Source organism: Cetorhinus maximus, chromosome 21 (genome assembly GCF_964194155.1).
Source record: "Cetorhinus maximus chromosome 21, sCetMax3.hap1.1, whole genome shotgun sequence".
NCBI lineage: Eukaryota > Metazoa > Chordata > Chondrichthyes > Lamniformes > Cetorhinidae > Cetorhinus > Cetorhinus maximus.
In genome coordinates, this window is record NC_135899.1 from 34,054,491 (window position 1) to 34,069,463 (window position 14,973).

The 14,973-nt window shown below is 47.3% G+C and overlaps 1 protein-coding gene and 1 long non-coding RNA gene across 2 annotated transcripts; both read right to left on the bottom strand.

Moving 5' to 3' along the window:
• Positions 1 to 863: 863 nt before the first annotated feature.
• LOC144695294 (uncharacterized) lies at positions 864 to 2,913 on the bottom strand. The gene is made up of 3 exons (XR_013579923.1): positions 1,613 to 2,913; positions 1,331 to 1,546; positions 864 to 943 (listed from the first exon to the last, which is right to left on the bottom strand). It is a non-coding gene; the product is annotated as an uncharacterized LOC144695294 (long non-coding RNA).
• Positions 2,914 to 10,650: 7,737 nt separating this feature from the next.
• LOC144695236 (uncharacterized) lies at positions 10,651 to 12,908 on the bottom strand. The gene has a single exon (XM_078566130.1). The coding sequence runs from the start codon at positions 12,439 to 12,441 to the stop codon at positions 11,338 to 11,340; it is 1,104 nt and encodes a 367-aa protein (XP_078422256.1). The 5' UTR covers positions 12,442 to 12,908; the 3' UTR covers positions 10,651 to 11,337.
• Positions 12,909 to 14,973: the final 2,065 nt, after the last annotated feature.

Below are 14,973 nucleotides of genomic sequence, written 5' to 3' on the forward strand. Positions count from 1 at the left end.
TAAAGACCATTAGAGTGTTGGAGGGTGAGAGTGTGTGTCCAGCTCACTCGCAGTCTCGGGTGCTGACTCACTCACCCTCACCCACTATGAGTGGGAAAGAGTGCGTGATGGTGTGTGAGAACCCTGAGACTGGGAGTGACACACACTCTCCCCTCTCACCCACATACACGCACTCACCCCTCACTCACATACACACACTCACCCGTCTCTAACCCACATACATACACATACGCACTCTTCTCATCCACACATACACTCACCCCTCTCTCACACCTACACTCATCTCTCTCACACTCACCCCACTCTTACACCCACCCACACTCTCACGTACACTTACCCCTCTCTCACACACTCACCCCTCTCACACTCACACCTCTCACACACATACACACACACACATCCCCTTCTCATACACTCTCTCTCTCACACAACCACCCCTCTCACACCCACACACACTCACCTCTCTCTCACACACGTAATTAAGATGATAAGAATGGTCAGTCCTGTATTTGGATGGGTAATAACAGCAATCATTGGGTTCGTCAGGTCTCTGAATTGATATAGTTACAGTAAAAGTGATGTTAGTAATGCATATGGATGGGTTTTCAACCCTCCAGTTTTGCTAAGTCAAATTGGATTTTAGTTGAAATGATTCAAGGACATTGTGTGTAAATCACTCAAACTGACCCACCCTCCCTCACTCATCTACCCTCACATTGAATGGGCTGGTGGGAGTGCGAGGGGTGGGCAAGAGGGACCTGGAGCGAGGACTAGCGACACCAAAACACAGGTGCATGCAGAGGATCAGGGGAATGCGGCGGCATTCAGGGAAATATGGGCAGAGCTAGGGGAATGCGGGCGGGTGAGTGAGGAAGTGAAGCCCCGCATACTGCATAGTCTCTCTCTATCTCCATGTATTCACAGCTGCTGGTGTTCACTACTCCTCCAATCACAGCTTCCGGTGTTGGCTGCTCCTCCAATCACAGCTGCCGGTGTTCGCTGCTTCTCCAATCACGGCTACCGGTGTTCGCTGCTGCTCCTCCAATCACAGCTGCCTGTGTTTACTGCTCCTTCAATTATAGTTGCTGGTGTTCACTGCTCCTCCAATCATAGTTGCTGGTGTTCACTGCTCCTCCAATCGTAACTGCCGTTCGCTGCTCCTCCAATCACAGCTACCGGTGTTCACTGCTGCTCCTCCAATCACAGCTGCCGGTGTTCGCCGCCGTACCTCCAATCACAGCTGCCGGTGTTCGTCGCCGAACCTCCAATCACAGCTGCCGGTGTTGGCCGCCGTACCTCCAATCACAGCTGCCGGTGTTCGCCGACGTACCTCCAATCGCCGCTGCCAGTGTTCGTTGCTCCTCCAATCACAGCCTGTTTCTATCCCATGCTTGCTGCTGTCAGGCTCAACAGTGAGTCCAACAGCAGCAAACACGGGAGAGGAACGGCCTGTGATTGAAGGAGCAGCCACCTGCAGAAATCTTCAATTTCACTGACCGGTCTTACTGGGAATTTTATCATAGTCTTCGGGGAACACCCAGAGGAGCTTCGGGGCTAGATGGTGGGGCTCCATAGGCCACATGGAGGGGTATTGCGAACCACACAGAAGGACTTTGGAGGTCACATGGAGGGGCTCCGGGGGCCACATTGAGAAGCATTGCTGGCCACATGGAGGTGCTCTTGGGGGCCACAGAGATGGAATCCACGGGCCACAATCCGTGGGCCGCTGTTTGGACAAGCCTGCTTTAGGAACGCCAGGAAATCATGGGGAAAACTCTCCACTGGCGGAGTGGGTGAAAGCCTTGTCCCAATCATCGCACCTGAAAAGTTTCTCCCCTTTGTGAATGTCCTGATGTCCCAGGAGGATCAAAGACATCACGAAACCTCACCACAAACCTTACACTTGAAAGGTTAATCCCTTGTGTGGCTCCTGTGATGGGCACCAAGAATGATTTTTTGCACACTTCTCATCACAATGGTTTCTCCCCTGTATGAATCAGTTTGTTTGCGGAGGGCTGATGATGACAGGAATGATTTCTCACACACCTTGCACGTGAATAGTTTCTCCCCTGTGTAAATGCGTTGGTGTACGCGGAGATCCGATGATGATGACACTGACTTCTCACACACATGACACATGAATGGTTTCTCTCCTGTGTAAATGCGTTGGTGTACGCGGAGATCCGATGATGATGATACTGATTTCTCACACACATGACATGTGAATGGTTTCTCTCCTGTATGAATGCGTTGATGTGACCAAAGTTTAGATGATGACAAGAATGATTTCTCACACACCTCACATGTGAATGGCTTCTCCCTGGTGTCAATGCGTCAGTGATTCACCAGTCCTGATAAATGTGCAAAGACCTTGTTACACACCTCAGATTCGAATGGCTTATCCCAAGTATGACTGTTCTGGTGGTTCTTGAATGTGGATGGATGTGCACAAGCACGATCACACAGCTCACACTTGAATAGCTTCTCTTCTGTTAGCAGTCGTTGTATTGTAGGTAGGAAACAGATGAAACCTTGTATGTTAGGAGACCTTAGGAGATCTTGGAGCCCTCCTCACACTTGAACAGCCTCTCACCTCTAGGAATGAGTCAGGGGTTCTTGAAGCTTGATGAATGATTGAAGCTCTCAACACACTTGGAGCCCACTCACACTTCTTCCCAGCCTCACCCACAGCCGAGCTTTCAGAAAGGTTGGTTCTGATGGAAGGTTCCTCACCACTGACCAGTTTCAGGTCTGATGATATGTCAAAACTCCCCTGACCCGACCAATTTCCAGATGATGGTTTCACTGCCCAACCTTCTGTGTTGAGCAATGCTGTGAAGGGTCTGGATGTCTTTCCACAGTTGTGCAGTTATTCCTTGGGTGATGGTCAGGATCTATCTGCAGTGTCTACCCTCTCTGTATTCTCTGGCATAGTACAGTGTAATCTTTCTGTAAAACAGGAAAAGGAAACATGATTTTCCTCCAACTCCCTCTCCTCATTTGCTGAAGGGGCTGACTCCTCAGTCAGAGACTGTTCTACAGCGAGTGCCAGTCTGCTATTGCCCTGTGTGTGGGATCAGATACAAGTCCTTTCTTTTTCCCCATTTGACTATCACACACCCTGTTTCCAACAGGGACACTAGGAGCAGACAACGTGGCTACTTTCTTTCCTCCGCCCAGCCCCCCATCTTCTCAGACACCATGAGGGCAATGGAAAAGACAGTCGGGCGGACAATTCACTATGAGCTCAAGTCGTGCTGATGAAGAGTACGTGTTTAATATAAAAAAACACTCAGTAGAAATGTTAGTTCATTGGAGATTTTGAAATTTCTCCCTTTGCTCTTTGAAATTATTTGAAGAAAATAAACTGGGCAGGAAATGCTAGAAGCTAAGGAAAATATTGCTTCAGTGTAGCTGATTGAAGGGTTCTGGTTTATCCTGGGAAATTAGATACACTGCACTCACTCAGACTGCACATCCCAAATTCAGCTATCAGCCACAGCGCTGGGCAAAACTATCAAATCCAAGCCTAGGCTTTTGGGAAAGGCAGAGGCCTTCAGGTAAAATCTTTAAAGAAGGCATTAGAAGATATTTCAATAAGTATGTCTCCAGGTATGACAGCCGAATTGCTCTGGTGCTGGATTAACAATCCAGAGATTGTGAGTTCAAATCCAACCACGGAAAGATACAGACATAGAATTACAGTGCAGAAACAGGCCATTCGGCCCAATTGGTCCATGCTTCACACGAGCCTCCTCTCACCCCTCTTCATCTCACCCTATCATGATATCCTTTCGTTCTGTTCTCCCTCATGTGCTTATCTAACTTTCCCTTAAAGGAGTTCACCTCAACCACTCCATGTTGTGAAACTGAATTTAATAATTTTTTTAATTTGTAGAGCAGAATCAAAATAAAAGCATTAAAATTTTCAGGTTATCTGAAACCCCAAATTGTCCTTCAGGGAAGGGAACCTGCTACAACTACCTGGTCTGGTCTACATGTGACTCCAGTCCCACACAACATGGTTGACTCTGAACTGCCCTCTGAAGTGGCCCAGCAAACAATGATAAACAATCACTACAAAGTCCAATAATAAGAGGAAATCAGATAGATCTGAACAAACCTGGCATTGTGTCAGGATAAGATTAAGGTGATCTCAGCCCAGTGAAATCTGTGAAGTCTTACCAACGTCTGAGGACAATACCCAAGTGAAGAGAGCTGCCCCACAGACTGGTCAAGTAGCAGTGATACTCAGTGAATCGTATCAATCTGGAAACATCCCAGACTCTTCCGTCACCATCCTTGGGTATGTCCCATCCCACTGGCAGCTGGGGAAGTCTCAATATTGACTCCATGGAGTCTCATGGCTTCAGGTCAAACAAGTTCAAGGAAAACTACCACTCCCCTCCTAACTGATGAATGAGTATTTCACCATGATAATCATCACTAAGGAAGTATACTAAGGACAGATCCCAAAACTGGGTATCCATGAGGTGCAGTGAGCCATCAGCAGCAGCAGGATTGTATTCCACCACAATCTCACAGCCCAGCACAGCCCTCATTCCATAATTATCATCAAACCAGTAGATCGACATGTCAGGAGCAGCACTGGCTCCCTCCCTGCCACTTGCCTCTCTGCCCACTGCCTCCTATCTGGACTGAGATCAGGAACTACCTTCAACCCCACACCCCCACCCCATCCATGCAGGAAGGGGACTGCAGCCTGAAGGTGCATCCTTCAGTGCTCCTTGAGACACTGAATTTGAACTAGTGTGCAGCCATTCCTACCCTGCTCTGCTGCCTGTTATACGTTATAACCCGATCTCCCTTTACAATGAGTCACTGGGAGGGTCAGTAGGATAGTGAACCATGAGGGGAATCGCGCTGCTCCTACTGAATGCCTGGTCACTTTCTGACTTTTTACACAACAAGAATAGACAACAATGTGTATATAGTTCAATTTTCGAAGGCGTTTTGCAAGAGTATGAACAAAATTTGGAAGCTGTGCACACACTGGGTGCCATGTTTCCTACATTACAACAGTGACCACACTTCAAAAGCATTTGTCTGCAAAGCACTTTAATCATCTGGTGACATCTGATGGTCATGAAAGGCTCTATACAAGTGCAAGTCTTACCTTTTTTCTTTTCTGAGGAGGTTACAGAGATAGGGGGGGTGGGAGGTTTTGGAGAGATTTGAAAAGACAGGAAACATCCAGATCCCAACACACAGACAGAACTGACCATTCACAGTCCACAGGATAATAACCAGCTCCCAATACACACACACAGAACTCAACAATAGGAAATCAGTAAGAATCCTCAGACACTCTGCACCTCCCAGATAATTACACCTCACCTTCTCATATTCAGTAATGACCCATCAACAAAACTCAGCCTGTAAATCAGAAGGGAAATGCTGCCAATAAACACACTCAATATCCAACACACAGCTCCAGGCAAACAGTTCAGCACAAAGCACCGAGTAAACAGCTCTCTCAGCTGGATCTTCTCACACAGCATAAGGGGCATTTCCACACCTGATTCCCCACAGGATAGTCAGACTCCCTGAACATTAGTGTGGATATTATGTGATGTAATTATTATAAATTCTGTTCCTTCACTCACTGTCTCCTCACTTGGGCATCAACATGGGGTTTGAGGTGGGGCTCAATGTGAGTAGATGCCCCATGAGTTGATATCTGACAGCCCTGCCCTGTCCAGGGGTCAGCTTCTGTGGAGGTTCAGCTATCCTCAGCTCCAATTTCAGAAGTTCAACATTCACTCCATCCAGTTCCCATCCCAGGATGTCCCGGTCCATTCGCCTCTCCCGGGATGCCCCGGTCCATTCGCCTCTCCTGGGATGTCTCCATCCATTCGCCTCTCCCGGGATGTCCCGATCCATTCGCCTCTCCCGGGATGCCCCGGTCCATTCGCCTCTCCCAGGATGCCCCGGTCCATTCGCCTCTCCCGGGATGTCCCACTCCATTTGCCTCTCCCGGGATGTCCCGGTCCATTTGCCTCTCCCAGGATGTCCCGGTCCATTCGCCTCTCCCAGGATGTCCCGGTCCATTCGCCTCTCCCGGGATGTCCCGGTCCATTCGCCTCTGCCGAGATGTCCCGGTCCATTCGCCTCTCCCGGGATGTGTCGGTCCATTTGCCTCTCCCGGGATGTCCCGGTCCATTCGCCTCTCCCGGGGTATCTCGGTCTATTCTCCTCTCCCGGTTCCTCTCCTGGACTGTCCCAGTCTAGACCTTGTCTGAGAGTGATATTGTTCAGTGTGCACTACACGAGGATAATTGTGGGCGTTCTCTCTCTCTGGGGAATACTGTGTTCCATGCCCAGGCGTAGCCAGTACATCCCACTAGCTTCTCTCAGAGAAACACAGGTGTCAATAAACAACACTTGCCCCTCCTAAAATCCTTCACTTCGGGAATTTGCATTCGCAAAATAAAACAGAAACTGGAACCCAGACACAAAGACAACACTGACACCTGCAGCTCTAACTAGTTACCACTTTAAGTCAAATTAAACTTTCAGGCTGCCAGTTTACAGGGGGAAAAGCATTCTGTACTTGGGACTTAACCCCTTAGAAACTGAATCTAATACAACAGAAATATAAATTGTCAGTCATGACTTACTTAGCACTGTCATCTCTTAGTCAGAGGTTTGTGGGTTCAAGTCACACATTACAACAGTGACTGCATTTCAAAGAGCACTTCATTGGCTGTAAAGTACTTTCAGTTGCCTTGAGTTTGTGAAAGTTGATATATAAAAGCAAGTCTTTCTTTCTTTGGGAAATGTTATGCTTCTTGTGAATTGCAAATTATGAACGTATACCAGCCCACAGTGACATTGACCAATATATTGTGTACAGGATGCTTACTGTAGGCTCCCAAGTGTTTCAGTGAAAAATGTCAGGACCAAAATCAAGAATTGTTCCTCTCCTTCATCGACCTGACCAAGGCGTTTGATTCTTTAAATCGTGATGCTCTGGGGAACGCTTTGGTTGCTCATTGAAGTTTGTCACCATCCCGAGACTCCTGCAGGACAACATGACTGCCACCGGCCTGAGTGGAGGATCTGAAGCTGAGACCTTTCACATCCAGACCTGTTGAAGAGTCACGAGGACTCGAAACGTCGACTCTTTTCTTCTCCGCCGATGCTGCCAGACCTGCTGAGTTTTTCCAGGTAATTCTGTTTTTGTCCAGGTCAAACAAGCTTGTGTGACCACCCCCACCTTGTTCACCATTTACCTGACTGTCATCATCTACCGCATCTGAGATGAACTACCACCTGGTGTCAGCATTCAGTATCATCTGGACGGGAAGCTCTTCAATCTTGGTCGCTAACGGACAAAAACAAACCTCACCACCATGGACATTCACGACCTTCAGTTTGTGGATGACTGCTGCGTGATGGCTCACTCTGCATAGGACATGCAAAGGACACTTGACCAATTCAACACCTCGTATAAGAGGCTTAGCCTGTCCTTCAACTTCGCCAAGGCGAAGGTCCTTTACCAACCTTCCCCGGGCCAGTTGAGCATCCCACGTGCCATCCACATGGATGGGATGGCTCTGGAGTATGTGCAGCACTTCCCCTATCTCGGCAGCCACCTCTCTCAAGGGACTACCATCGATGAGAAAGTCCAACACCAAGTCAATTGTGCTGGCGCTGCCTTCTTCAAGCTGCACCATTTGTCAACAGGGACCTTTGGAAGTCAACAGAGGTTCTAGTTTATAAGGTCTTTGTGTTGACCACCCTCCTCTACTGCAGCGAAACATGGACGGTCTACCAACGCCACATTAAGATCCTTGAGAGCTTCCATTAGCGGTGCTTGCGTCAAATCCTGGCAATCAAATGGGAGGACCATTGGACTAACGCGAGCTGCATCTACCAACAATGAAGCCCTGCTCCTAAAAAACCAAATCCAGACAGGCCATTGCATCTGGATGCCTATAAACCGCCTCCCTCAGCAGGTTCTCTTCTCTCAGTTCTCCATTGGCCAATGCTCAAAAGGCAGCCAAAGGAAAAGCTTTAAGGGTATGCTCAATTTGCCCTAAAGCATGGAGGCATTAACACCACTGACTGGGAGGAGAATGCTGCCAATTGCTCGGCAGGGCACCACCTGATCCATCAAGGCACAAGCCACTTGACAGCGAGGCAGAACAGCGGCGGCAGAGGAAGGAGAAGGAAGTCAATCCGGGGCTGTGATTTCTGCTCCCCTGCACAATAACGTGCCCCACAGCGGAAGAACATGTGGATCCAGAATTGGGCTCCTCAGGCATCTAAAGTCTCACCAACCCTGACAGATGTCATCCTCAATTCCGAGGGACCGCCGCCACTGACACTTCAGTGAATAGGAACACACCACGCTGATAAATTAGGCGGTTTGAATTAAGTCTAAAAACATTAATTTATTGTAAGTTATAAACTTATACAGAGGATCAATAAAATAGCAGGCAAAGAACAACGTCATATTAAGGTTACATCAAACTTTGAAGCAATCAAATTAATAAAGCATTTGAAAATGACTCAAGATCTTTCCCCGGACATGAAATGAATCTTGGAAGAGTGTAAGGTGAACATATCACACTGTTATTGCATTGTGGTATGATGGACTGAGGGAACTCAGGCCTGGAGAGACTCACCCCAAATCCCTCACCATACTCAGGATAGTAGTCCTCCCAGACAGTACAAACATTACCCATGGTATTCATCAAACACCCATCACCTGAAGAGGTGTCTATAAATTCACATCACCAACTAAAGCAGCGTCCGATTCTACCCGACACCCACTCCTGAGAGCTGGATCACTTCACTAACACACACACACACCTCAGGGGAAACTCTCAGAATTCCGATGATCAGAAATGACCCAAACTTTAGTGGCACAGGATGAAGCTCGTTTCCATCATACAAACTCACCAATGGTTACAGAGATCCAGTGATCACATGGGTCCATGGATCAATCAATTTCCATTCCTGGAAGACACTTATCCCCCAGGTGAGTTGGACAGCGCTTTCTAATTCCCAACTCTCTGCCCTTTGGCCCTCCATTCACCACAATGCTTCTGTAGCCATCAATCTGGTTTAATCACTCCCTAATATCCACCTTCTACACCCTTGTTCCCAAAATTACCTTTGCTCTCTTCCTTCCACATCGACCTCCTTGTTGCTCAAGTCCAAGGATTGAAGATGTGAGCGTATCTGGAACACAACTAGTTTAGCCATCCATCGCCAGATTTGACTGGACCACATCAAGCACTAGTGGTCCTGCTTTCCTCTGCCAAAACTGCTCATTACTCCAGGACCATCCTGAAGAGAAAAGATAACCCACAACTTCTCCTCCCCAAAACCAACTGTGTCCTTGCGGAAGTTATGTTCCAGCTGTACAGAGCTCTGTTTAGACCCTAGCTGGAGAACTGTGTTCAGTTCTGGGCACCGCACCTCAGGAAGGATATATTGGCATTGGAGGGAGTGCAGCGTAGATTCACCAGAATGTTCCTGGGGCTAAAAGGGTTAAATTCTGAGGATAGGTTGCACAGACTGAACTTGTATTCCCTTGACTGTAGAAAATTAATGGATAATCTAACTGAGGTGTTTAAGATTATAGAGAGGGTAGTTCAAGATAATCTATTTAATCACTAAAGTCACTTGATTCCCTCTCTGTATCATTGGCCATTTCCAACACTCATATGCTGTTGAAATCCTCATCCATGCTGTTGTTGCTTCTAGACTAGACTAGACCAAACTCTCCTGTCCAGCTTCCTATCTTCCACCCTCCAGAAACTTCAGGTCAACTAAAACTCTGCCGTCTCTATCCTAACCCACATATTTATCACCCCTGTGCTCGCTGACCTACACTGGTTCCCAGACCCCCAGTGCCTCCAATTTAAAATTCTCATGCTCAAGTACAAATTGCTCCATAGCCTCACCCCCCTCCCTATCTCTGTCACTTCTAGCCCCATCTCCCTCTGAGATCTCCGCACACCTCCAATTCTGGCCTTTAGTACATCCGCTCCACTTCCTTCACTTCACCATTGGTGTCTGTGTCTTCAGCCATCCAGGCTCCATGCTCATGAATTTCCTCCTTAAATCTCTCTGCATCTTTGTCCCTCTCCCCTCCTTTAGGACCCTCCTTAAATCCCACCTCTTTGACCATATTTTTGGTCATCACCTCCTAATATCTCCTTTTTGTCTCGGTGCTAATTTTTCTCTGATGACGTCTCTATGAAACACTTTGGGATGTTTGACTATATTAAAGTACTCTATAAATACAAGCTGTTGTCCTCTCACATTCCCTCCAATCCTCAAGATACTGACCTGGAGTACAGACTGTGGACATTGATTGGCCTCCAGTGCTCTGTTCAAGTGGCCATTCAGCATGTGTAGACCCAGACAGTGAATGTTGTGAGTCAATGGAGACTGTCACAGCCGAGACACATCCTGCCCTCCCCCTGATGTCCCAGATGGGGTCACTGATGAGGTACGGGATTCCTGGCTGATTCTCCCCCTCCATAGACCAGAAATTCTCAGGCTAATTGAAGTCTCTCCATTACTACCCCAGGAAAGGCTCCTCCCTTGGGTGCTTGTGCTGGTAGAAGCTGAAGCCTTTCGAACCACTGAGTATCTGATAGTCTTCTAAGCCAGAGTGAGAATCAGTGAGTGACTTGTACCTGATGCTGCACTGAAAGGATGCTGAGTTTATACAGGAGCTTCTATACATATTGATGTCTTCTTTTGGTGATGTTTGGCAATCTGGTCGAGAATTAAATTGGCCTTATTGAAACAAATGGACTGATGGTGGGAGAGGTTTGAGACAGACACTGCTGAGACAGACAGTGCTTTGGAACGACAGCTCCCCTGTGCGAGCACTGGAGGATAAAGAACACAGGCAACTCTCAGTGTAACGGAAGCAGGTGACCCTGGCTCCAAGTCCGTGTGGAGATGCTGGCGAAAGAGGAGTAGGTGAAACAATGCTGGCACACGTCACACTGGAAGGGTTTGTCTCCTGTGTGGGTTCACTGATGTTACAGGAGGTCCAACTACTGTGTGAAGGCTTTATTTCAGAACTCACACTGATAGGATTTCTCCCCTGTGTGAGTGCATTAATGGACCAGGAGATACACTGAAAGCCTTGTCGCACACCTCACACCTGAATGGTTTCTCACCAGTGTGGATCCTCTGGTGCTTCAGGAGATTGAAGGAGTGGGTGAAAGCCATGTCACAAACATCACACCAGAAGAGTTTCTACCCTGCGTGAATTCTCTGGTGTCCCAAGAGGGTTGAAGATTTTAGGTGAGCTTCAACGTAAATCTCAGCTTTGAAGGGTTACTCTCCTCCGTGGATCCTCTGATGGACCAGGAGGTTCGATGAGTTTGTGAAGGCTTTGTCGCACACCTCACACTTGAATGGTTTATGCCCAGTGTGAATGCGTTGGTGTACACGAAAGTGAGATAACCTTGAGAATGATTTGTCACACACCTCACATGTGAATGGTTTCTCCCCAGTGTGAATGCGTCGGTGTGCACGGAGGGACGATGATTGTGAGAATGATTTGTCACACACCTCACATGTGAATGGTTTCTCACCAGTGTGAATACGTTGGTGCACACGGAGATTCTGTAACAACGAAAATGATTTGTTGCAAAGCGCGCACGTGAATGGTTTCTCCCCAGTGTGAATGCGTCTGTGATTCACCAGGCGCCAGAACTGTGCAAAGCCCTTATTACACACCTCACAACTGAATGGTTTCTCCCCTGTGTGAATACGTTGATGTACGTGGAGGTTTGATGACTGTGAGAATGATTTATTACACACCTCACACGTGAATGGTTTGTCCCCAGTGTGAACGCGTTGGTGTTCCATAAGCATCGTCGACCTTGTGAAGGCTCGGTCACACAACTCACACTTGAATGGTTTCTCCCCTGTGTGAATCCTCTTGTGTATCAGGAGATCAGACGATTGCGTGAAAGCCATTTCACAAAGCTCACATCTGAATGGTTTCTCTCCTGTGTGAAACCTCTGGTGTAGCAGGAGGCTCGAAGATGTCACGAAAGCCTTGTCACAAACTTCACACTTGAAGGGTTTCTCCCCTGTGTGGATTGTCTGATGGCCAAGGAGACTTGATAACTGTGTGAAGGCTTTGTCGCAAACTTCACACTTGACTGGTTTCTCCCCTGTGTGAATGCGTTGGTGGATGCGGAGGGATGATAAGAGAGAGAATGATTTGTCACATACTACGCAGGTGAATGGTTTCTCTCCAGTGTGAATGCGTCGGTGAACACGCAAGTTTGATAACTGTCTGAAGGATTTGTCACAGACGTCGCAAGTGAAAGGTTTCTCCCCTGTGTGAATGCGCCGGTGATTCACCAGGCCCGATAATCGTGCAAGGCCCTTGTTACACACCTCACAGGTGAATGGTTTTGCTTCCATGTAGCTGTCCTTGTGTTAACAGTTGTACAAAAGACGTATCTTGTGTGTTAGTATGAGACTGTGGAGACCTCCTCACACACCTCACACTTGAACAGCCTCTCACCTGTAGGAATGAGTCAGTGGTTCGTGAGGCTTGACGAATGATTGAAACTCTCACCACTCTTGGAGCCACTCACTCTTCTTCCCAGCCTCACCCTGACCAATCGCCCACAGCCGAACTTCGGAATGATTGGTTCTGATGGAAGGCTCCACACCACTGACCAGTTTCAGATCTGATGATATGTCAAAGCTCCCCTGACCTGACTGATTTCCAGATGACGGTTTCACTGCCCAACCTTCTCTGTATTGAGCAATGCTGTGAAGGGACTGGATGTCTTCCCACAGTTGTGCAGTTGTTCCTTGGGTGATGTTCAGGATCTATCTGTGGTGTCTATCCTCTCTGTATTCTCTGGTGTAGTACGGTGCAATCCTTCTGTAAAACAGGAAAAGGAAACATGATTCCTCCAACTCCCTCTCCTCCTTTGCTGAAGGGTCTGATTCCTCAATTAGAGACTATTCCACAGTGAGTGTCAGTCTGCTATTCCCCTGTGTGGGGGATCAGATGCAAGTCCTTTCTTTTTCCTCACTTGACTGTCACGCACCCTCTGTTTCCAGCAGGGACACTGGATAGTGACCAGGAGTAGACAACGTGGCTACTTTCTTTCCTCCGCCCAGACCCCCATCTTCTGAGGCACTGTGAGGGCAATGGAAAAGACAGTCGGGCGGAATGTAAAATAGTTTATCAATCCACTATGAGCTTGCATCACAGAATCATATCAATCTGGAAACATCACAGGCTCCTCCGTCACCGTCCCTGGGTATGTCCCATCCCACTGGCAGCTGGGGAAATTCTCAATGTTAACTCCATGGAGTGTCATGGCTTCAGGCCAAACAAGTTTAAGGAAAACTACCACTCCCCTCCCAACTGATGAGTGAGTGCTTCACCATGTTAATCATCACTAGGGAAGTAGACTAAGGACAGATATCAAAACTGGGTATCCATGAGGTGCAATGAGCCATCAGCAGCAGCAGGATTGTATTCCACCACAATCTCACAGCCCGGCACAGCCCTCATTCCATAATTATCATCAAACCAGTAGATAGACATGTCAGGAGCAGCACTGGCAATACTTTAGAGTCCAGGTTTGAAGTGATGGTTATTACTGAATCTGCATCTACCACCCTATCAGACCATGCATTCCAAATCCTAACCACACATCATGCAAAAAGGTTTTCCTCAAGACCTTTTTGATTCTTTTGTCATTAGATCATAAGACGTAGAAGCAGAAGTAGGCCATTCGGCCCATTGAGTCTGCTCTGCCATTCAATGAGATCATGGCTGATCCGATTATCCTCAACTCCACTTTCCTGCCTTTTCCCCATAACCCTTGATTCCCTTACTGATTAAAAATTTATCTATCTCAGCCTTGAATATACTTAATGACCCAGCCTCTACAGCCCTCTGTGGTAAAGAATCACACAGATTCACTACCCTCTGAGAGAAGAAATTCCTCCTCATCTCTGTTTTAAGTGGGTGACCCCTTACTCTGAGATGATGCCCTCTGGTCCTAGACTCTCCCACAAGAGGAAACAACCTCTCAGCATCTACCCTGTCAAGCCCCCTAAGAATCTTATATGTTTCAATAAGGTCACCTCTCATTCTTCTAAACTACAATGAGTACAGGCCCAACCTACTCAGCCTCTCCTCATAAGAAAATCCCTCCATCCCCAGGATCAACCTAATGAACCTCCTCTGGACTGCCTCCAATGCCAGTATATCTTTCCTTAGATAAGGAGACCAAAACTGTTCATAGTATTCTAGGTGTGGTCTAACTAGTGCCTGTATAGTTTTAGAAAGACTTCCCTATGTTTATGCTCCATTCGCTTTGAAATAAAGGCCAACATTCCATTTGCCTTCCCTATTACCTGTTGAACTTGTATGTTAGCTTTTTTGTGATTCATGCATGAGGACCCACAAATCCCTCTGTGCTGCAGCCTTCTGCAGTCTTTGGAATTTGGAATGCAGTCTTTCGGCATTTAAATAACATTCAGCTCCTCTATTTTTCCTGCCAAAGTGCATAACCTCACATTTTCCCACATTATGTTCCATCTGCCAAGTTTTTGCCCACTCACTTAACCTAGTCTCTATCCCTCTGTAGACTCTTTGTGTCATCCTCACCACTTGCCTTCCCACCTATTTTTGTGTCATCTGCAAACTTGGCAATAGTACATTCACTTCCCTCATACAAGTCATTACTATATATATTGTAAATAATTGTGGCCTCAGCACTGATCCCTGTGGCACTCCACTAGTTACAGTTTGCCACCCTGAAAATGCTCCCCATATCCTAACTCTCTGTCTTTTATTAGTTAGCCAATCCTCTATCCATGCTAATGTACTGCCCCTAACACCATGGGGTCTTACCTTATTAAGTAGCATTATGTGTGGTACCTTATCGAACGCTTTTTTGGAAATCCAAATATATAACATCT

Bases quoted from the DNA above. Each gene is read 5' to 3' on its own strand.
- LOC144695236 (XM_078566130.1), bottom strand. From the start codon at position 12,441: ATGGAAGCAAAACCATTCACCTGTGAGGTGTGTAACAAGGGCCTTGCA.